The sequence below is a fragment of the Lactuca serriola genome, chromosome 5 (assembly GCF_051521515.1).
Source record: "Lactuca serriola cultivar US96UC23 chromosome 5, Lser_US96UC23_V15, whole genome shotgun sequence".
In the NCBI taxonomy this organism is placed as follows: domain Eukaryota; kingdom Viridiplantae; phylum Streptophyta; class Magnoliopsida; order Asterales; family Asteraceae; genus Lactuca; species Lactuca serriola.
In genome coordinates, this window is record NC_136412.1 from 74,871,023 (window position 1) to 74,895,257 (window position 24,235).

The 24,235-nt window shown below is 33.3% G+C and overlaps 1 protein-coding gene and 1 long non-coding RNA gene across 13 annotated transcripts; one reads left to right on the forward strand and one right to left on the reverse strand.

Annotated features, from left to right (window-relative positions):
* Window positions 1–3,741: 3,741 nt before the first annotated feature.
* Window positions 3,742–7,133, reverse strand: LOC145052628 (uncharacterized). Of its 11 annotated transcripts, none has more exons than XR_013684093.1 (5): window positions 6,147–7,120; window positions 5,959–6,056; window positions 5,693–5,831; window positions 5,239–5,329; window positions 3,742–4,588 (listed from the first exon to the last, which is right to left on the reverse strand). It is a non-coding gene; the product is annotated as an uncharacterized LOC145052628 (long non-coding RNA). The 11 variants fall into 11 exon arrangements; XR_013684092.1 differs by having other exon boundaries at window positions 5,959–6,019; window positions 6,147–7,116; XR_013684089.1 differs by having other exon boundaries at window positions 5,693–6,379; window positions 6,492–7,133.
* A 1,253-nt stretch (window positions 7,134–8,386) lies between these two features.
* On the forward strand, window positions 8,387–23,916 carry LOC145052629 (uncharacterized). 2 transcript variants are annotated; one of them, XM_079000475.1, is made up of 12 exons: window positions 8,387–8,721; window positions 9,852–10,797; window positions 11,365–11,412; window positions 11,848–11,895; window positions 19,171–20,190; window positions 20,493–21,425; window positions 21,509–21,649; window positions 21,770–21,876; window positions 22,306–22,669; window positions 22,760–22,981; window positions 23,100–23,209; window positions 23,391–23,916. In XM_079000475.1, exons 2-12 carry the CDS (start codon window positions 9,865–9,867, stop codon window positions 23,803–23,805), a joined length of 4,341 nt encoding a protein of 1,446 aa, XP_078856601.1. In that variant the 5' UTR covers window positions 8,387–8,721; window positions 9,852–9,864; the 3' UTR covers window positions 23,806–23,916. The 2 variants fall into 2 exon arrangements, with proteins under 2 accessions (XP_078856601.1, XP_078856602.1); XM_079000476.1 differs by lacking the exon at window positions 8,387–8,721 and having other exon boundaries at window positions 8,736–10,797.
* The last annotated feature ends 319 nt before the right edge of the window (window positions 23,917–24,235 follow it).

The following is a 24,235-nucleotide window of genomic DNA, read 5'->3' on the forward strand; positions in this document are numbered from 1 at the left end:
TTTTAACATCCATGAAAATCAAAAGAAATTTTGAACTTTTCAAAACAACCCATTTACTAAAAGAAGTTTTTACAAAACCATTGTTTCCAAACATTATTTAAAATCATATTCCCCCAAGATCCAAAAAGTCAGAAAACCAAAGATGTGTACGGTCACGCCTTCGCCTCACCACAATCATATGAAACACCTAAAATAATAAACTGAAATTGTAAGCACGAAGCTTAGTGAGTTCCCCCAAAGTAACAACACAAGCAGATAACATATACAAATAATAACATGTCGGGTCTAATCAACCATCGAATTAGAATACCCCAGGCCCTATCACCCACCTGGTCCGGTCATCCTCGAGATGGAATACCGTAGGTGGAATGCCAATATACAACGTATCCATTCAAACAACGGGTTGGAATACCCCAGGCCCAATCAACCATCGAGTTGGAATGCCAATATACTATGGGTCCAGTCAACCATTGGGTTGGAATACCCCAAGCCCAATCAACCTCCGGGTCGAGTCATCCTCGGGATGGAATACCGAAGGTTGGAATGCCAATATACAACATGTCCAATCATCCTCGGGATGGGATACCCTCGGGCCCAATCAACCATCAGGTTGGAATGCCCCGGGTCTGTTGGCTCACGCATATAGCAGTAAAGCCTCAACCATGAAAAAATATATGCACATATATCAGATAAACATATAATAACTTAACAGACAATCAGGAAAATCTACCGATCACTAAGCATAACATCATTCTATATACCAGGATACCGATCTAACAGATCACTACTGCACAATAACATACTATAACATAACAGAATATCTAATCCAATGGGCCGGCCTCGGTGGCTCGGTGCCTACGACCCATAAGTACAGTAAGGAAAACTCACCTCCATTAATGATAACTAAAACAACACTCGATCCACGTGGAACACTACTCCTCATGCTAAACCAAAACCAGAAACAAACCCAATGAATAATTAGGGTTTAACCCAAACCTATGGTCTAGCCCATTCCTCATCATGAAGAGGGAAAAAGACCATTTTTCCCTTTATATACATGCCCAAAACCCCTAATGGCCTAAGGCCTAAAATCGATCCATTGGGCTTCTGCTAAGAACGCATGGCGTTCCACCGTATGATGTCTGACGTCCGAACATCGGGTGTTTCCATGAAAACGCCTGGCGTTTGCTCGCTGCTTGCCTACTTCCAAACCAATGACTTAATAACTTCAGATTTTATGTCCAAACTTGATATCCAATCATAATGGAACGTTTAAAGCCATAAAATTGCAAACTTTATGGCCATGCGTGGCTACAATGATCCCAACACCAAGCTCCTAACTCAAAAACTCCAAAACTATTGCATGGAAGATTATGAAGACCCACGATTTCATTTCTATGATTCAAGACTAACTATTATGCTTGAAAGGACAGTCCAAGCCCCGGGAGCATCCCAAAATCACAAAGATCAAGTCTTTAGGACCAAAAATAACATAAAGTCACCCTAAATCAAGATCTAACAAATGTGACATCAAGATTGGAACTTTATACCTCAAAATGATGCTCCAAGATGTCAAAAGTCCAGATCCACAAGCTAGAGAGTAACCACAATACTCCAAAGATCTTCCTTTTCTTATCAAGAACACTAAATGATACCAAAATGATGAGCAAAGGCTTCAAAATCTCATATACACTTAGGGTTTTCAAAATGAGGATGGAGGCTGGAGTGGTGAAGGATTTTGATGCCATAATGTTCTTTAAATAGGGTGCAAACCCTTAAAATCAGGGTTTGGTCTCTGCATGGAAACGTCTGGCGTTCATCATAGAAGGCCTGATGTTTGAACGTCGTGTGTCTTATGCAAAACGACAGGCATCTGGACCAAAGACATCAAGATGTTACATAAAATAAGGATAAGGGATAAAAAGAAACAGACTCATGTGAGATATAAGGTGAAACTGACAATGATGGGTTGTTTATATGCCCCAAATTATACATATTTTAAAGGGCATTTCACATACTTTTCTACATGCTTTTAAGGCTAAAATAGGACAAAAATTACTTAAATTTTATATATCTTATGCTAATTTGATGATTGGTTTGGTGTGGAATAATAGTAATCAAGAAGATAATTGAATAAGTTGATAAAGATTTGAGTAAACTGATAATGTAGAAATAGAGAGATATAAAATGTTGCATAAACAACTCTCATGGATAAGAAGAATATCCCAACCATACTCTCTCTAATCTAATGTCTACATGGTGCACACATACAAATGACCACACACCTCCGCTATATATACTAATGGAGGGAATATGCTTTCCATACAAGAGAATATTCCAACCTAACTATCTCCCAACATTGTAGAGCATTTCCCACTCTAACAATCCCCTCCTAAATGATCGAATATGATGAGGGTAATATGCAGTGATAAAGGGTGTAACATCCGACTGTAGGCCTGGTGTTGAGAAGTCTTTGAAAATTTGAAGTTGTGATCTCTGAATCTGGAAATGGAATTTGTAACATCAAAGAACATGTAGAGGAACCAACGATGAGTATATATATATATATATATATATATATATATATATATATATATATATATATATACACACACACACACACACACACACACACTAGCCGTTTACCCGCGCCAAGCAACGAGTGATGAATTACTTTTTTTTTTTTTTTTAAAATTAGTTTCTAGAGGCGATTAGTTTCAATTCAGTGATTAGTTTTTCTTTTACGAACAATATATGTGTTATTGTATTTGTCGCTTTTGTGTATATTGGATATATGTTTTTCTATGTTGGATCCATTGGGTAAAAAATAGATCATTTCTATTTCATGATAACATATTCGATTCCATAGAAAACAAAATGCTTTATAAATAGCATTCACCATTTAAATATATGTATGTAAATAATTGTATGACATTTTGGGAAATAGTTTCATTTATTGTTTAGTATTAAGGGTTTAGGGTTTATGGTTTACGACTAGGATGTGAATACTTTTAGTCGGATAATAATTCATTTCGAAAATTAGTTTGTCTTTGGTGGGCGTTAGTTTTAGTTTACCAATGAGTCCTCTTTCAATGAATGGTTATGTTTTAAAAACATGTTAATTACAAAAAACATGTTGTGTATCTGCAAATAGATTCTTTTAGAGTATAGATTCCGTGATTCCCATTTGAAGGTTAGGGTTTTGGGCTTAGAATTTAAGATTTAGTGTTTTCCAAAAATGAGTTATCTAATCAAATATAAGTTAACTTTGTAACAACAAACATAAATTAGGTTAAAAATTGCTCATTTTAGATATTTTGTCATCTTTTTAAAAATGGCATTAGTTTTTAATTTTGAATATTAAGTTGTATTGTTTTTAAAATTATAATATCATATTGTTTTTTAAATTAAACATATGTTGTTATTTAATTTCATAGTTAAATTTTGTTTTCCATGTGGTAAATTCTATCATATGGGTGAATACGTGTGAATAAAGTTGATGTTCTCCGATCTCCAGTTTTTTATTCAATATTTTTAATTATTAAAGAATTAATACTCAAGTTAGATGTATCTCATGTTTTTTGTTATTTGGAAAACAATAGTATTAAATGGTATATATAATTATGATTTTGAAAATATTATTTAAACAATTTTTATCAAACCCAATGAACTCAATTGTAAAGGAATTGCAAATGTTTACTTGAAATTGCTTGTTAGAACAAAAAAAATAAACAAAAAAAATGTCATCAAAAACTAAAATTAAACATTAATTTAAATATTTAAAACATTAATAATCGACATTACTGTGAGAATAAACAAAATAATAACACTAATAAAAAAAAATAATCCTCATTTTATCTTCATTAATAAAAAAAAACAAAGAATAGAATAAAGAAATGGGTTGCATTGAGTTCACAAATCAAAACCCTCTGACGTTGGTTCTTTGGTTCTCCATTATCCGTACCTTGCATTTTCCAACTAAAAAATTAATCAATGTTAGGTCTTTTTTTACTCCAATTTCTTTGACATACCGAATTTATGCATAAAATTTTGCAGCCTGCTGCTCTAAGTTGCTCTGCAAAAAGTAGAAATGTTTAGAAACGTACAAGCAAAAAAAAACAGCTAAAACAAAAAAAATTAAAAGCAGACAACTCCTCTGCTTGTTCTTGAGGTTTGATCTTCAACTATTGGTAAATTATGGGGAGCTCTTTAGGGTTGTTAAGTTGGGTCGGCTGAAAAGAAGAGATTGAATTCACCATAACAGATGAAACTGAGACTGAGGCAGTATCGTCCAACAGGGGGAAAGCCAACAAACTTACATGTGAGTAATCTAAAATCAACCAGAACATCATAGATTGTACTTTAGCATCTTTTAATAATCAATAAATGCAATAAGCAGTGAACTGGAAACGGAAGTTACCCACACCCATTCTGAGGGTAAATTGGTCCAAATTGGCCCTTAATGACTGGGCCATGAAGCCATAAATAAGCTAGAGGCCAAATTGTCAATCCTTGCACTTTTTAAACCATTGGACTTATTGTTGGTTACAAGACCTTGACTAACTTGGAAATATTATCATTACCACACCTGTTAGACAAAAAACATACACACTAATCAACCGGTTTTTCTAAAATACACAGTATACTTTTAATAAAAAACAGAAAACAAATATGAATTTGAGAAAATACAAAAAAAAAAAAAAAAAAAAAAAAAAAATCGAGAAAACAATTATACTCCTAACACAAAGAATAAATATAAATTAGTATTCCATGCATTAAGAACCTTCCTGTTAACTTAACACATACTGTAAATGCATTGAAATATATATAAAAAAGTTATTCATAAAACAATTCCAAGTTTATATTTCAGATATGCATTAGCAACATGACAGTTGGTTTTTATTCAGAATGATGTTGAATGCAAAACACTGAAGCACAAATGTTAAAGGAAACATATCAATGAAGGATGTTTTCATTTATTCTTTAGGGAAACATAACCACAAGTCTTTAAAAATGAAAGTAACATGAAATTTCACTTTAAATGAAAGTAACATGTTATTGTTGGTTTAAAAATGAGAATAACTTACTATTTTAGTCGAAAAAAGAAAGTAGCATGACTATTTTTTCTTTAAGAATGAAAGGTCATACTATTTTTTGCTTCAACTGGCTATGATTAGTCTACAAAATAGTAAAGGAAATAACAACATATACATACTAATTATATTATTTATTTTTTACCTGTGGAGATCCCTGGTTGTGGATCAATCATTGTCACTACTAACCCAACACCCTCCACATCCCTTTTCATGTCAATTAAATTGATGATAACCTTCATCAAAACATAACAAACATACCATATCAACAAACTGATTAGAAATCAATATTAACATAAAAACACACATTGGAAATATGGATCTAAAGAAAGATTAAAATATCTTGCCATCAGATTCGGTTATCAGAATGAGAAATATGAAATAAATATTATAGATATAGCAAGATCTAGCTATGACTGAAATATAGCAACATGCTTGACATAAATATAGCATATCCTACTAAATATTGCAACATGACTTATTTAAATGCTTCAAATAACCACACAAAGAAAGAATGAGGGGCTTAAGTAAGGTGTTTGGTGGTATGAGGCGAACCGGATTTTGCAAACAGATCAAGAGAATGGAGAGATGGATGTTACCTTGTTGCAAGTAGCAGGGTGTGGTTGAGGGCTGCGAACAACAGATCCTTTACATGCATACAACATTTGGCTCATTAAACATTAGTTTGTTTCTAAAAGATCAAGTAGATTGCATTTGTTCATTAGCAGCAACATAGACCTATAAAATAAATAGATTAAATCTTTAGAGAAAAAAAGTACAATTTTAGTCATACCCAAACATCAAACTCATTATTAAAACTCCAGTCAAATCTTTTTTAAATTGGACAAAAATACATATTACAAACCTTTCAAGCTAAATTGTCTGTGTCATCTACAATTTTTATTTGCTCCAGTTGCATCGTGGAGCTATATGTTAAAATGATCGACATTTCTAGGATCAAAACTTGTGGAAAAAAAACATACACACACACACACAATTAACCCATGAATTAAAAAAAATAATGAAAAAGCAAAATCAAAATCTGTATGTTACCTTCTCGTAGGGGTTGTGGTGTACTACGATTTTGGACCAAAGAGCATTGAATGGTAAGATTGAATCTGATTATTGAGAAAAGAAGCACAAATAGAGGTTCAAATCTAAGACTGAGAATTGAAACACAAAGATAGGCGTGAGTTTAGATACATGATAGTAAATCAAAGAAATCCAAACGCTTCACTCATAGAACCCATATCTCGTTCTCCTTCAAAGTTACTCTACTATTGAAACTAAAAATCAAAATCAAAGTTTTATTGGAAGAAAAAAGTAAATCAATAAGATTTGGCTGTGATGTAACAGATTCTCAACATTTATGTGTAAAAAAAGTATATAGAAGCTTACTTGGTTTTTCTTATGAAGATCGATAAGGGTTTAGGTAGTCGGTGAGGGGTTAGGTCGTCAATCACAGCATATGAGAAAGATTAGGTTGAGAGAGAGAGAGAGAGAGAGAGAGAGAGAGAAAGAAAACGACAATGGTTGTTAATGGTTGCTGATGGCGGTGGTATTTGAAGGAGAAAGTGATATCCTTCATAAGATGGTTACATTTCTTGATGCATAAAATTTAAAGAATTGTATGTCGATACCTTCCAAACACATGATCCAGTATTACTCCCTATTTCCCAAATCGCCCCTTGATCATTAACAATAACCAAAATAAGCTTAAAATTCATTCCAAGTGCTTATTTTCTGTAGTGGTGACCAGTGTGATCATAGAGAGGGTAACTGTGATGGTTAGGGATGGCGGAAATCCAGTTGATGAAGATCCTGGTGGTGTTGGTTGTGAAGATCAGGGTAACGGCGGTGATTTAGGGCTTTTTCATACGGGAGGGAGATAGTACAGTAAAGAGGAGAGAGAGAGAGAGAGAGAGAGAGAGAGAGAGAGAGAGAGGTGGATGTGAAGATTGGACGTTGGAAATATATGGGGACGGGCCGAGATAGAGGAAAATGTGATCGAGATATAGGGATTTGGTTTCAGTTGATGACTTAGTCACAAGCTTGAAGAGAGATTCTAAAGCTTACACCCGATTTTCGTGTAGATTTAGTTTGGAGACCAGTTAATTATGCATTTTCGTTAGCTTTCAAATTTTTTTTTTTGAATTAGTCTTTCTATTTTCAACTTAAAATTTAAGAAATATAAAATCCACTATGCATAAATTATAGTACTTAAACCTTAATGGTTTGGACGTCTTAAATTTATTTTTAAAAATAATAAGGTTTGTATAATAATATATATATATATATATATATATATATATATATATATATATATATATATATATATATATATATATAAAAGAAACCCCAATCCTCAAATCTGACCAATCCTTAAAAACCGATTAGGTTCACAGTCCGCCCTACGACCGTTGAACTGAGGATCTTAATATTAAATCACATAAATGCTTGAAATTCTGATCTCGAATCGCAATGCACCAAAAATCTCTAAAAAAAATACATCCAGAAAATTAGAGTCTGAAAAGTAAATAGTTTTGGATCAGGAGAACTTTAGCAATTCAAAATATTTGATCTGTAAAACCAAAAAATCGCAATGCACCAAAAATCTCTGAAAAAGTACATCCAGAAAATTAGAGTCTGAAAGTAAATAGTTTTGGATCAGGAGAACATTTAGCAATTCCAAATATTTGATCTGTAAAACCAAAAATTAATTGCATATCATATAACTAAATAAATCTTCATTTTCAAATGTCCTGAAAATCCAAAATCAAATAATATAATCAAATTTAAAACCTCATGATTTTCCCCGTATTTTTTTATCGAAGCAAGGGTTTAGGACACTGATGTTGTGAAGGCAACGACACTGTCCTCCGTCCCAAACGATGAAGATGATGATGGTCCATATTAAGCGGGGACGACACTAGGGTGAGAGAAGGAGAAGGTCCGATGAGTAGCCTTCGTCGGAGTCTGAGATTCGATGAGAGAGAGAGAGAGAGAGAGAGAGAGAGAGAACAATGATTTTTCTTTTTTTAGTTATCGTAATTAGAAAAAATAGAAAATATAAATATAAATGACAAAATCGTTATTTAAAAAAATCAAATTAAATCGGACATAACTTGCAAAAAAAAAAAAAATTGGATTTCTAATGGTACAACCTTTTTTAGACTAAAATAACAGTTTTCAAACACCCAGCCGACCTTTTATACAATTTAGTCTTTCTAAATCTATAAATATTATATCTATATTTAGTTTATTGAGATTGAGATGTATTACTCTTTCTTTTTAAATTTCTGTTTGCATTCCAAGAAGTTGACTTTTGTCGGCAATTTTGCTGCTGTTAGATTGCGTTGTAGACAAAGGGAACCGATTTGGTCATCCTCAGAATCTTCACAAAATCGATCCATAGGGGTGGGAGTTTGGTAGCGTAATCATCATTTTATGAACCACTGAACAGTCTATTGAGATTTCATCTAAATCGCAGGACATCAGCCACCACAACATCGAATTTTTTTGCAAATCAGCAGTGAATCGTTCTTTTTAAAGCATTAGGCTTTATTCGATTTCCTGGTACTAATTTCTATTCGATTTCCTAGTACTCATCAAAAAACAATATTGCAAGGTTAGCATCTCTTTACCTGTAATTTTACATATCTAAATTTCTGAACATGTTCTTCTTGGTGCGTGTTGTTACTCTATTGTGGTTCATCAATTTTTTCGCATCTCAATTGGTGAACTGCAATTATAAATTTTGATTTCAATTTCAAGTTTAACTTCTAGTTTGTCCAACCAATCTGTAATGTATCTTTGATAAATTGGGATTGTCAATGGTATATTTGTTAGTAATGGGATTAGAAATTTCAAATTAAAACCAAAAAGAAATGTGTGAAGGTCAATGGTTTTGGGGACCTTTTGTTTGTGGCTAATCTTTATGTCCAATGTCATAGGTTGTTAGTTTGTTAGTTTGTTAGCCACTTAGGTTAGTGTTGTATCTGTTATCTTGTACCTTCTTGCTGGTTCTTTGTTTTCAATATATTCTAGCCCGTTAATGATTTTGATTTATATATTTTGGGAAAGAAATCGATTTTGGTTCATGATATTGATGTTCATCTTGTTCAAGATTTCTACTGTTTTTTGCTATAAACCTGCATGCAACCTTTCATTATAAACTCTTTAATTTCATTTTGATGCAGCTGTGCCTAATAATCAATCATTTGTTTGACCATTCTGAATTTTGGGTTTCCAAAGTACCAATCCCATTGAAATTAGTTTTAGGTTTGGGGTTTTGAGTTTCCAAAGTTCCAATCCAATGAAATATTGATGTCTTGAATTCTGTCAATAAGATCATAGGGGAAAACCACAAGAAAGATTTGAAGTGTGTTAGAAAGCTAGCTATCTGCTAATTAAGTTAAAAATTATAGGATATATAAGGGAAGGGGTTATTTTATGTTGTGCAGGATCCCATATTATGTGGCATAGGGTTTTAGGCCATACTAGGGGAAATAAAAAGAAGATAAATGAGGAAATTTTTTAAAAAGTTAGGATAAATCTTCATTTCCGTGACTTTCTTTGTTAAGTTGTTTTTTGTGGTTATATTTTATTGGGATTTTATTTTTGTGCTGTCCCCGACGAAATTTTTTTGTTCCGCACTTGGTTAGTTAATGTGTTTGGCTTTATATATCATCAGTGAACCTCATCACCCTTTGTGCCTTTTCAGTTGTTACAATCTGTTTTCTTGAAAACTTTTCTCAGAAACAAACGAATCATGTCGTCCCTAGAAAAGTTTGCTCACTTAAGAATTCCACTGGAAGATATATTACAAGCAACAAACAACTTCGCTGATGAATATATAATTAGGCGTGGTGGTTCTGGACAAATCTACAAAGGAGTGCTCATTGGGGCCGGAGGCTCTGTCACGGTCGTATTCAAGCGGCTTCGTAGAGCATTTGGCCAAGGATCATCAGAGTTCTGGAAAGAGATTATGGTTCTTTCTAAATATAGACATGAATATATCATAAACTTTGTTGGCTTCTGTGATGAGGGGAACGAGATGATCGTTGTCTACGAGTTTGCAAAAAATGGAAGCCTCGACCTACATTTATGTAGTGCTAACCTCACTTGGTTGAAGCGCCTCCAAATTTGCCTTGGTGCAGCTTGTGGCTTAAGTTATCTTCATAATCCTACAGAAACCCAACAGAGAATCATTCATCGTGACTTGAAGAGCGCAAATATTCTTTTAGACGAAAATTGGCATGCAAAGATAGCTGATTTTGGTTTATCTAAATTTGGTCCGGCAAATATGATGAATACTTTCCTTTTTACCGATATGGTTGGTACACTTGGCTACGTGGATCCTCTGTACATTGAAACTAGCCTACTAACAAAAGAGTCAGACATTTACTCTTTTGGGATTGTGTTAATGGAAGTTCTTTGCGGAAGACTGGTAAATGAAGAGGGGAAACCGTTTCTTGGTCCCATGGCATGCCGCCATTATGAAGAAGGAAAACTTACGGAAATCATAGATCCAATTCTAAGAAAACAAATGAGCCCAGATTCCTTGGATCTTTTTTCTGCTATTGCATATCAATGCATGCAAGGAGACCGCGATGGACGCCCAAAGATCATTGAGGTTGTCGAAAAGCTTGAGCAAGTTTTGGAACTTCAACATAAATTTGAGGAGGCGTTAGCACATCAACAAGTAAGTTACTATATACATTAATTACTCAATTTTTTAAGACCCTTACCAAATAGAATTATAATATGAGATCAAAATAACTCATATTATAGTTTGCCTTTAACTTTTATTTTTCCATTCTTTCTTAATGCTAAGAGTAATTAACATTCCAAATATGTTTTACTTTAATAAATAAATTATAGAGTAAATTACATGAATGGTCCCAATGGTTTGAGGTAATTTGCGCTTGGTCCCTAACTTACTTTTTTAACTTGGAAGGTCCCTACTTTTATTTTTGTTACGCGTTTCGTCCCTACTGTTTGTTTTTGTTACGCGCTTGGTCCCTGTCTTACCTAAAAGTACTATTATTTAAATAGGGAAAAATGGTGGGGTAGGTAAGATAAAGTGAATTGGGGTGAGGTTGGGAGTGTGTTTAATTAAATAAATCCATGTCTTACCTAAAAAGACTGTTTGCTTTTGTAACTTTCTTTTTATCAATATTAACCGTTCAATATATATATATATATATATATATATATATATATATATATATATATATATATATACTAACTTTCTTTTTTTCAATATTAGGTTACAGATAATTTGAAAGACAAACGAGAAGGTGAAGAGGACTTCAAGGTAATGAAATTGAAATTCTAAACATAATTATAATAACTTGTTTTCTTATTTCCTTCAAAAATAAAACTTATTTCCTTCAAAAAATACTATAAGCGAATTTCTAAAAGTGAGGTATAGGTCCAAAACCAACATACTTCCTTGAACTTTGTCATTTCACAAATTTCATCTAACATGATAACTTTGAGGTAGGAGTCGAAATAGCGGCCAATCTCGGCTAATCTCGGCGATATTAGCGGTTGCACTATTTCTGAGGCGGTATTAAATAGCGCTATTTGAAACCGCTATTTCACCTACACGCGCGAAATGCTATACCATCGAGATCTCACCGAGATCTCGGCGCTATTAAATGTCCTATATATATGTATATATATATATATATATATATATATACACACACACACACACACACACTAACTTTCTTTTTATCACTATTAGGTTGTAGATAATTTGAAAGACAAACGAGAAGGTGAAGATGACTTCAAGGTAATGAAATTGAAATTCTAAACATAATTATGATAACTTGTTTTCTTATTTCTTTCAAAAATTCTATAAGTGAATTTCTAAAAGTAAGGTGTCGGGTCCAAAACCAACATGCTTCCTTGAACTTTGTCGTTTCATAATTTTCATCTAACATGATAACTTTGAGGTAGGTGTGTTGTGTCGTTTCAATGGTAACAAGCGCACTTGCACACACACACACACACACAAAAAAACATATCACTGTTAGAAAATCAACATCAACAACAATCATAACCCAACGGAAAATCATTAACATCAAAACAAGTTTTTTTTTTTATTGTGGAAAATTAGCTACATACTTCTAGCATTTTGATACGAATCAGGAGAGACGGGGTCGAATTTATAAGAGACGCAACACAAGGGGGTGATTAGTAATTTAATTAAAGTTAATTATAGACTTTATCTTTGTGATTAAGTTTCCTAGTATTTTGATTTTCGTTTATGTTTAAATAAAGGTTTAAATATGGGTTAGGGTTGACTTAGGGGGGAGGCATAAATTAAATGTTGTAGTATTTTTTATTTTTGGAGATCTCTCTAAATCTTGAATGATCAAAACCCGATTGTTGATTTCCTTTAAGCATTAAGCTAATAGTAATTATAGTTTTGATCCGATTTTATTAAATTGGTATATGATAAGCCCCCACATTTCTGATATCTTTTTGGCCAGGGGTAGAATGGTCTTTTCTGGTATTATGGCTGTTATTGGCTGTTTTGTTAGTGGGAACAACACCTGATTATGTTGGCTATTATTCCCTTTTGTCTTGTCTCTAGTGGTAGTATATATAGTCCTTTTGTTTTAGAGAGACAGAAGGTAAGAATTTGTATGAACTAGAACTTTGTTCTTTTGGAGAGCCCCTTTCCTCTCGAATGACTTGGGAATTAACTTAATATTATTAAGTATTTTTGTTAGTATAGGGAATTATCTTAATATTATCAAGTATTTTTGTTAGTATGTCTGGAGCATACGATAGATTCAACAAGGGTCCATCAGTATAAGAGCGTTGATTATGGCAGCAACACTATTCGTCGAATCGTTATTCACGCTACTATTTACCGGAATCGCTATTCACACTACTGTTCATCGGAATACTATTAAAGCACTACGATCTTGAACCATGACAAAACCAGTTAGTCGTTCTGATAGCACCAAGGACTCAACCTTTGATGGAGATCGCGATCGATTAGAGGAGATTAATTCGATAAAAGCAGATGCAGAAAAGAAACAGGCTATTGCCGACCAAAGGTATGCAAAACTGATTGGATTGCTCTTAATGGTTTCTCAACCCTCTAGTCTACCATCGTCGATTTCTTCATCAGGAAGTCAGCCCCATCCACTGTCGCAATCATCGAGCCTACCACTAATACCTCCGACCACTGTTATCCCAGTTAGTAGTAGTAACCACAGAACCTTTCTCGACATATCTTTCACAATCCATAATGCAGTCGGTAACTCCTCTGGTGAAATCCATACCGACACCTACGCATACTTGAGCGATATTGACCACACACCTGACACACACCACCGACAGACGGCTGGTTCCAATACCAGCCTCATGTTGCCAAGTTTGGAAGGAAGGATCAAAGGGGCCAACCCACAACATTTGCATTCAGAGACGTCTCGGGTTCAAGTAAAGGTCGAGGAAAACAGGCTTACTTGGACATGGGTGGGGGAAGACCAATATGAACCCGGGGGCTATAACGAGGCCTATGTATTCAACCACGACCTTATGGATGGCCATAAAAATCGAGAATGGGTACCAAGAACAGATTATCACTTGCGAAAGTTAAAGATTCCATTGTTTGAGGGTGAAGACGCATTTGGATGGATCTATAATGTTGGATGTTTCTTTGAGATCCAAGGTTTAGTTTTGTCTATAAAAAAACTAAGGACCGCAATATTGTGTTTGGAGGGACCAGTGTTGGCTTGGTATCGTTGGAATTAGCAACGTTCGCTATGTCGTACTTGGGACGAACTCAAAATTAATCAAAATTACCAGTTCCAGCCTTCGTTAGATGGAAGTTTACATGAACAGTTCTTGACACTTACTAAGAAGGCATTGTGCGAGAGTATGTTGACAGGTTTGAAGCCTTGACTGCCGAGCAGGGTGGTATACCCGAGCAAATTCTAGAGGGAAATTTCATTAAAGTTCTGAAATCCGAATTAAGAACATCAATACTTATGTTACAACAGTAGGACTTGCTCAAATATTCAAGTTAACATTGTTGATTGATGATAGCCGCTCGTGTACAATTTCAATAACCGAGAAGGGGATAACAAGGAGCTCCACCACTCGACCTCAAGTTAGTTTCGTCAAACCGCTAGCTCAGATCGTGGGGCCTGAGCAGAAGGTAACCTCGGTCACTAAAGCAGCTTGTAAAGGATTGACAGAAGCAGAAATAGCCATGAAAAGAGCCAAAGGTTTGTGTTTCCGTTGTGATGGCAAGTTCGGGCCGGGTCACAAATGTTCGGGAAAAACATTACATGTGTTATTGGTCGAGGAAGAGGATAATGAAGATGAGGGAGAGGACTCGAAGCATGCTCATCTTGACATGATATTGTTTTCGGCCGTTTCAGTTTGTGATTGACTATACCGCATTACTATGAAACTCAGAAGGCGTATTAATGGGATCGAGGTCGTTGTACTTGGACCATCTGCATCGAGGCCTTTCAAACCTTTTGCAATGCCACTAAGATCCAATATAGGTGCCATGTTTGATTACTCCTTTCTAAATTTGAAAGGCTTGCAAATGATAATAGGCCCCACATTTAAATATAAATTACTTTTTTTGTTTAATATTTTGAATACTCGATATTTGTTTACACTATATAAATATATTTATATTTAAAAATAAATTAATTAGTACTTATTATTTTTTTAACAAATTTCTTTAAATACCAAATTAATCGGAATGAAATAATATAATAATTATATATGTTTTAAATTCTAAAACTGGGAATTAATAGAAAAAAAATTATACACACAATAAATTAATAAAATGAAAATTAAATCCTTTATTATTTTAAATCTTTACTAATTTTGTTTTTTTTATATAATTTTCATTGTTGTTGATGAATTCAAAATGTTGTTAGGATACACAACAATCCTTTTAAACCGTTAATTGCAAATGAATTTGTTGAATGGAATCGGAACATTTGAAGATAACGTGATCAATATTTTAATGTTAGGATTTTCAGGTTTTGTAACATCTATTTTATTTGAATCATAAATAGTTATATTTATGTTAATTTACTATTCGCTATTTTTATTTGAGTATATATATATATATATATATATATATATATATATATATATTGTTTCTTACATCTATTGTGTGCCAGAATGTATAGATCTGAACCATCAGATGAAATATAATCAATGGTCATGATCTGAGAGTCTATGATATTACAATGGGATAGCATGTATCATATAATCACACAAATTTCAGCATAAGAGTATTTTGGACAATTAACTATATTTAAAAAAGGAAATTTTTGGATTTTTAGGGATAATTAATTCTCCTAATTTTAAAAGTCTTGATTGTTTATATTAATTCTAATGTAATTTGTAAACATAACCGATTTTATTCCGTTAGAATGTTGTTTTTTGTTAGAATGATGTTCTTTCAGAATTTTATTCTATTATAATATTATTGAAAAATAACATAATTCTTGAATCCTCGTTTGAAGAATAACAACATTCTAATATATTCTTATACATTCAAACTTAAATTCAAATTCTTACATATTCTAGCAGACTAATAGTCTTATACATTTTAATATAATTATACATATTCTAAAAAAATATCAACAAAAATAAATAAAATTCTTAAAAAATAACAATATTCTTAAATTGTGAGTGTGATCAGTCTTTTATTCATTCTTCAAGTTATTCCTATCATGTCTTCAACTTATTATTCCAGCCATTCCTATAAAAAATACAAAGAAAAAAAAAACGAAGAATGGTTAAAAGCATGTTACTTGCAATTCCTCTAACTTTATATATTATGGCAGAATGTGTATAATATGATAGAATCCAAATAATATATTCTGAAAGAATACATAAAATACATTCTAAAAGAATACATAGAATACATTCTGCTAGTTATAGATTTAATTGCCACAATACTTGTTTTTTTTTTTTATTTTTTTATTTTTTTTATTTTTTTATAACTTCATTCCAAGTCTTTCTTTGGTGTGATCAATATTTGATTCATTCTTGAAAGCATTCTAAAAGAATAACATGCATTATTCATTATTACCAGTTAAGCAAAATATACTTGTCAACAAACATTCTTAAAGACATTCTGACAGAATGCATTTATACAAATAAATTCTGACAGAATACATCACAAAATACACTTAAATCATATTATTTTCTTCTATATGACAAAAAATACATCGCAAAATGTTTTTACTTTTCCTATCTTGACAAATAAGGAGATTGAAATCTAATTTTGTCAGAATAATAGGCATCAAATTGCTGAGTGTTACTAACCTCATTCTAAAAGAATATTGTGTTTTCTCATTCTATTGTTTATGTTTTGATCTTTGGTTATGTCCATCAAGTGAAATACAAGTAGCAGAATACATTCTGCTAGAATACACCTAACATGTAATAAGATAAAGTACAACCAAACACACTAACACACTAAACACACTAACACACTAATCAATTCACCTAAAATCAATCATATACAAAATCAATCATGAGATAATGCACATCCAAACCCACCGATCAAACAAATTGTATATATTTTGTCAAGTTCTCTTTTAGACATTTTCACAAACACCTTACATGCAATAAGATAAAGTACAGCCAAACACACTAACATACTAATCGAATTCATCTAAATTAATCACATACAAAATAATCATGAAATAAACAATTAGATTTACAGAAAGGGGAAAAGGGCAAAAAGGGAAAAGTGCTAATGCTTACAGAAGCATCAATATTGTACTCCTCAATTGTCTTGCACCTGAATAAGCCACCAATTCCTGTGAAACAAAACCAAATCTTATTTACAACCCAAAAATCTAAAAAAACAAGTCAATTAAATTAAAAACAACCATTACAAACTTAGGGATATTTATTCAAATGGATTATAAATCAAATTCATCCACCAATTAATAGTTACACGTACAGGATGTAAATCATCCCAAATTACCTTAAAAAACAAGTGGCATAAAAAATTAATCTACAAACAGTAGCTCACCATGTTGGCAGAAGCTGGCCAACAAAAAGAGGGACATACATATCCAATGTGTGTGTGTCTGTGTCTATGTATGTCTGTTTGTGCCCGCCCGTATCTATGTCTCTATGTGTTTGTGTGAGAACATATTTTCCTGTTGGGTTTTTATTAAAAAAATTAGCTTCAAAAACTTAATATTTAACAACAGAAGACTCTATAATTTTAGAATAACATAAACTAGTTTAAACCCACCAATGATCTACTTGCAATGAAGGAATATATAAGAAGATGTCAACCTTTGTAGTCATTTGAATCCTCAAGAGCAGGCATGAATGTTGATGTAGAATGTGGAATGGAACTATCCCTTAGATGGAAAAACCAACAAGAACTCAACTTGATGAAGATGCTAGTTAAAATTCTTAAGCTTTAAGTTCATATCAAAATACAACTTAAAGAGAGCAAAAATACAAGCATGTAATAATACTCTAACACATTAAAAGAGAGAATGAGAGAAAGAAAAGCATGGTACGGTTCAAACAACTAGTGAATGCAAGAGTGCATGCAAGCCCTTTTTACATGTATCCTTTTTCCATATGGTCTTAACAAATAAGACTTAACATGCTCCTAACTTTTTACTTTAACAACATTTTCCATGCATGTCTTCTAGAAGTGTGTTCTTTAGATTAAACAAATCAAAAAGCCGTTCCCCTTTTCCCTTGTTAACTCTTGGCCTAAGAGGAAAAAACAAGACCCAAAATTTATAAAACTTCCAAACTCTTTTATAAGTAATAAACTTTGACTTTTGACTAAGATAAAAGTCCATCTAGTTTCTGGTACTCTTAGGTTATCTAAGAGTACACTAAAGTTCTACACTGACTTGTGTTATTCCCTCAATGATGGTAAAATGCATCACGAATGCATAACCATACTTAACACCAAATCAGATAGGCATTCAAATAACAGACTCTACCCTAAAGCAATATTCAAACACAAACATGCAAAAGGGATAAATCAAAGATGCTAAACCTATGCAATTCAAGTTATGCACACCTTAAGGCTTTTGTTTTATAAGTTGCCAACAACAATCCTAACTGTTCACTTCCACCGGACATGCTATTGATCTATTGGCTTATATAAGCATATAATGCATATAGCACATAAAACAAATAAAACATTTACTCTTATTCAGGTAGTTGTAGCATGCAATTACATCTAATAGTTAAATTTTTCTATCTGCATAATCAGATAACTACACTTTAAAATAGAGTTAGGTCATATAACAATGTTAGTACTCCTAAAGCAACAATCAAACATGAACATGAAGCGTGACAAAGTTCACATTCCTAAACCAACAATTTTTTAAAATTATTTGCAGGAAAAAAGTTTTCTTTCAAAATGTGTCATTTGAAAACTTGTTTTGAAAATTTTGAGCTTTTGGTTTGAGTTTGGACACACACAAATGTGTGCATGGATCCGTCAAACGATGCTATGATACCAACTTATAACGTTTCATTTAAAAAAAATAACTAAAAAAGTTAATGTAATTAAAACTCATCATAATTTAATTGACATTTCATTTGTAAATCTCATAAAACATAATTTGTTCCTTTACAAAGAAAAACTTGAATAACTCAAGTATGAATCCAACATGAATACTTCTATTAAATAATCATAATATTAAATCCTTTTCAAACTTCATTCAAAACATAAAAAGCAGATATCGTAAATAGTCATAAAAGTCTTACACAATCTTGTGCGATAAACACGCACACGCAGCCATACATACAAACATACAGAAATAGATAATCACATACATATATACATTCTGAATTCAAATGAATTATATTTACTCACTTTCTATGTGTTTGTTAATTGTTACCTGTCAATAAGCTGCATGTTATAGTGAGGAGGATAATGACCCGATCGGAAATTGATCCTTAAGCCATGTTTTGGACCAGATTTCTTTGAGTTGTGTGTGATCTGGTGTGTATAGTAATATTACAATAACCAAGGAATTTTAACTTTTATTTTTAAATTTCAACTTGGTAGGTGAAAACTATGGAGTATATGAAGATCCCATTAAAAGATATAAAGTCAGCAACTCATGATTTTCATGAGCATTTTAAAATTGGAAGGGGTGGATTTGGGGAAGTATACAAAGCAGATCTCTTCCACTTCGATTTCAGAAATTATGTTACAGAGAATAGAGTTCAAAGACTTACTTTGGCAGAACTCTCAAACTACCCAAGAAGACAAAGCACAGTTGCTATTAAGCGGTTGGATCGTAGATATGGCCAAGGAACTGCAGAGTTCTTGCAAGAACTCTCGGTGCTTCCTTACTTTACACACAAAAATGTTGTCACGCTTGTTGGATTTTGCGATGAGGATCGTGAGTGTATTCTTGTCTATGAGTATGCCCCAAATGGAAGCCTCCACGATCATATTCATAGTGCTAATACCACGAATAGTCATACATGGGCAAGACGTCTTCAGATTTGCCTCGATGCTGCCTCTGGGCTCCAGTTTCTCCATAACGGTCTTGGAGAACATTATAGGATAATACATCGAGATATAAAGAGCTCTAACATTTTATTAGGCCAAAACTACATTGGCATGATTAGTGACTTTGGGTTGTCAAAAATTGGCCCTGCAAATCGGGAAGCCACCTTTGTCATGACTCAAGTTGCTGGAACACCACTATACATAGATCCACAGTACCAAAAGACAAATATGCTGACAAAGGAGTCTGATGTTTATTCGTTTGGAGTGGTTTTGTTTGAAGCATTGAGTGGAAGGTTGGTGCATTCTGGAAGTTCCAAAGATGACCCAGAATTTGTACTCAAGATGGCTAAACGTTGCTTCGAGCAGAGAAACGTCAAAGAGATTATCCACTCAAACTTCAAGACAGAATTTGAGAAAGCTGGATCTTCCATTCAGGATGATGAAACCTGCCCAGATTCCATACATATATTCGCAGCTATTGCATACAAATGCTGCAAAGACAAAAGAGAGGACCGTCCCACAATGGTTGAAGTCGTGAAAGAACTTGAGAAAGCATTGAAGTCTCATGTAAGTCATTACTTTTATAACAAATATTGATCTGTGAGATGAGTTAACAACTCTTGAGCATAAATATAATTCAATTAATGATCAGTGTACGTACTTTTGTTTGTTATGATAAGTTAACATGACAGTTATATTGAAATAAAAGTAGAGAGATATTTAGCTTAGTGAATCGAATAAGATTAATCAAATGAAAAGTGGAATGGGCAACATGAATGAATATTTAAAAAAAATATCATAAGCAAAAGCTTACAATTATATCTGTCTCTTTTTTAAGCATAATATCGTGTCCCATGACAATTATGCAGGTAAACCGGGTGGAAGCCTTTAGAATAACACTTCGCGACATTAGATCTGCTACAAATGACTTCCGTGATATAATAGAGCAAGGACCACCAGGCGAGGTGTACTGTGGGGAACTTTCGTACTTAAAGGGACGTGGAACAGTTACCATAAAGCGCCTCCATCCTTCAGTGGATTCTTCTGGAGAAGAATTTGTTAAGGAGATTGCAAGACTTTATAGTTATAGCCATGAGAATGTCGTTCCAGTTTTAGGATTTTGTGAAGAAGGGACTGAGAGGATCATTGTTCTTGAGCATATGGTTAAAGGAAGTTTAAAAGATCATCTAACCAACACTAGTCTGATGTGGAAACAACGACTCAAGATATGTATTGATGCTGCATATGGGTTAGCTTACATTCATAGTCATGCTGATCAGACAGAACATATGATTCATGGCGACTTAAAAAGCAGTAGCATTCTACTTGGGGATGACTGGAAAGCTGCTATTTCTGATTTCATTGTATTCAAAGGTGCAGGAACTTTAGGCTATCTTGATCCACTCTATGCGACCACAAGTTCCCTTACACAAGAATCGGACGTTTATTCTTTTGGGGTGATTTTATTTGAAATCTTATCTGGGAGATTGGCAAATGAAAGGATTGAAATTGATCAGCAGCAGCCACTTCTTGAAGTTCCAAATGTTGAACTTCAACTAAACACTGCAAGTGGTACATGCGACGACAACGAGCCAGTGGCTTTTCTTGCAAATTGGGCATCAAAATGTTTCAAAAACAAAAAAATAGAAGATATTATCTTTCATGCTATAAAGAAAGAAATTGAACCAATGTCCTTGGTGATATTTTCAACTATTGCAAACCAATGCTTGATGGAACAATGGACTGACCGACCAACAATGACTAAGGTTGTAGAAGAACTTGAAAAAGCCCTTGATTGCCAAGTAAGTTCACTTAACAAGTAGATGAAGAACATATAGATTAGGGTTTCTTGAATAATATATTTGCATCTTTCACATATACACAGGATGAGTGGGAATGGGAGCAAAAGCTACCTACAGATTATAAAGAAATAATCCATATGTCAAAACGTCCAGTGGCCTCTACAATCAGAAAGAAGGATATCCATTCCCTCCTGTCATCGGGAATGCTACTTCACAACGAAAAAGTAGAGTCCCTTAAATCGTTTATGTATCTTCAATTGATCGCTTTATGAACTATGCTTTCCATAAACAAATTAATTTTCACTCACTCGTTTTCCACTTTTTATTGTCTTTTACACTAATAGTGGTTTTCAATAAGCATGGATGGAGCAAGAAATGAAATGGCATCTGCAAAAACATTTTCATACCGTGATGTTTCTTCTGTGAAGTGGAAATCCATACAAAAATCAAGGTTCTCTCTCATTCATGTGGTTAATTAACAGCATGTTCTATATATAAACTTTTTAGTCAAGTCGTTTTACTAAGAATCCTCTACTTGGTGTAGCCTTGTGGCATACAGCTATCTTTTATGAAATGAAACTTATAATTAGTAGCAAATCTCATGAGGGCTAATTGGTTTGTAGTTTTTCTCATCTTTGAGGCAAATAATGTGATTGCATTTAAAAAAAAGGAAAATGAAATATATTTTCATGAGAATCATATATGGTAACATCTAATATGTACATTTTGAGGAACTACCGACACTTGTTCCTTTTTACAATTTCCGTAGGAAAATGTGAACAATAAGAATGATCAATGGCTAGGAAAAAGGGTGGATTAATTGTATTATAAGATATATCAATATCATATAGAGTTGTTATATAGTTATATGCATGTGCAGATTCCCAAAGGTCGCAAGGATACCTGATATCTCAAATCTCAATATCGAAATTAAGATAAAAACTCAATTTCTAACTCCAGAGATGATGTATGGAGCTTACCTAGTGTTCAAGTTTTGTGATAAAAGAAAGGTTTCTAGCAGGCCGTTATACGTGAACCTAAAATATATGATGGCTGGTGAGACCTTAAGTGCATATTTTGCAGTGTGGGAAGTTGGAACCGAGTGGTTGAAAGTCAAACTGTTCCAATTTTCGAGTAATAATGGAAGTATCGATGTTGAGATTCTACTAGAAAGCTTGTCTCAGTATTATTGTGGCAGAGGGGCCATATATATTGAAGGCATAGAGTTTCAGGCCATTCGAAATGTAAGTCGAATAATGCATGCATCTTTCATGCTTATATTTATGGAAAAGATATGTGAATATGTCATAACATGGTTATTTAACTGTGTATAGGTTGACTTTGAACACAATAACGAATTGAAGGATGGAACAAACAATGAAGGAGTTTTGATCAATACACAGTTGGACATGGACTGGGTGGAAAAAATGTTATATCATTACGAAAAAATTATCAGGAGGTATGGGAAGAATGTCCATGTTGCCAATGGAATTGATAATAAAGAGGTGATTTATCGCCTTCTTTCTGAGGGAATTCATATTGACAAGGGTGAAAAGGTCTGATTTCCTTTCTTTTTTATGTACAAAAACTAGGCAAACCCTACAAATTATCATTCCCCTACCACCAACTTACTGTAGTATCATAATGACAAACTTGCAACTCTATGATGAACAGTTTTTCTCACTAAGCAAAGTGAACATGAAGAAATGCCACATGCTAAGGGCATCATCAGTTATATACAATTCCTTAAGCTTAAAGTTCAGCAAGCCTCCAACTGGATTAAGGTTTGCTTTTTTTGAACTGTCTTAATTACTCCTTTCATATCAAGTCATATTTATGTATATGCATGCGTACTTCAGGTTAAATATTTTTAACTATTTTTATTTGATATATATAGACCTAGAAAGAGAGATATAATTGTTAGCGTATATATTATGAAATGACTAATTAAAAGAGTTAATATAGGTGCAGATTTGCAAAGGTTGCAAAGATTCTGTCTCACCAGGATTTCCGTATCAAATGTGACATAGAGACACAAATGCTCTCATCAGATACAACCTACACTTGTTTCCTCGTGTTCAAACTTTCAAAAAAATGCCGTGGTCTCAAGTGCCCAGTGAAGGCTCGTGATTTAGTACACCATAGAAAGGAAAGAACCAAAATCATTTCTTTCAGGTACCCAAGCACAGTGAATTTGGACAAAATCAAATGGATTCCAAAACAGAGAGAAGATGGATGGATGGAGGTTATAGTGTGGGAATTTAAGGTTGATAACACGCATAATGATGAGTATATTCCTATGGATTTGAAAATGACATGTTTTGAAGGAAATATGTCTGGTCTTATTGTGTATGGAATTGAGTTCCGTCCTATAGCATAAGTGTATATTAAGTAACATTTATAAATGTTGCTCTAAGTGTATGGCAATCTGTTATTACATCTTTTGTACTTTTATATTAACTTAAAGGCTCTATAGAAGATATTTCCCCAATACTTCTTTTTATAAGAGGGAAAATTACAAAGTAAAAGAAAATACACACAAGAGCTACAACATTTGTTTTTCTGTTTATGTATATTGCATCAAAAGTTATAGGGATGCAATACCATTAAAACCAGAAAACATACTAGTAGAATAAATGTAATCCTAAAGTGGACATACATGATGATCATCATAGCTGGAGGAAGCAAAACAGCCATACCAACGATTTTCATATACCATGAACAAACCCTTCATCAACCACTCCAAAAACAGGTTCGCGCTCTTAATTAGATCCCAGATGCTGACAAACGGATGAGTGTTAGCCAAAACT

Excerpts from the sequence above, each read along its gene's own strand:
- LOC145052629 (XM_079000475.1), top strand. The coding sequence starts at position 9,865 with ATGTCGTCCCTAGAAAAGTTTGCTCACTTAAGAATTCCACTGGAAGAT. Across the intron at positions 22,670-22,759 it reads AGTTTCAGGCCATTCGAAAT|GTTGACTTTGAACACAATAA; the intron begins GTAAGTCGAATA and ends AACTGTGTATAG. Across the intron at positions 22,982-23,099 it reads ATATTGACAAGGGTGAAAAG|TTTTTCTCACTAAGCAAAGT; the intron begins GTCTGATTTCCT and ends TATGATGAACAG.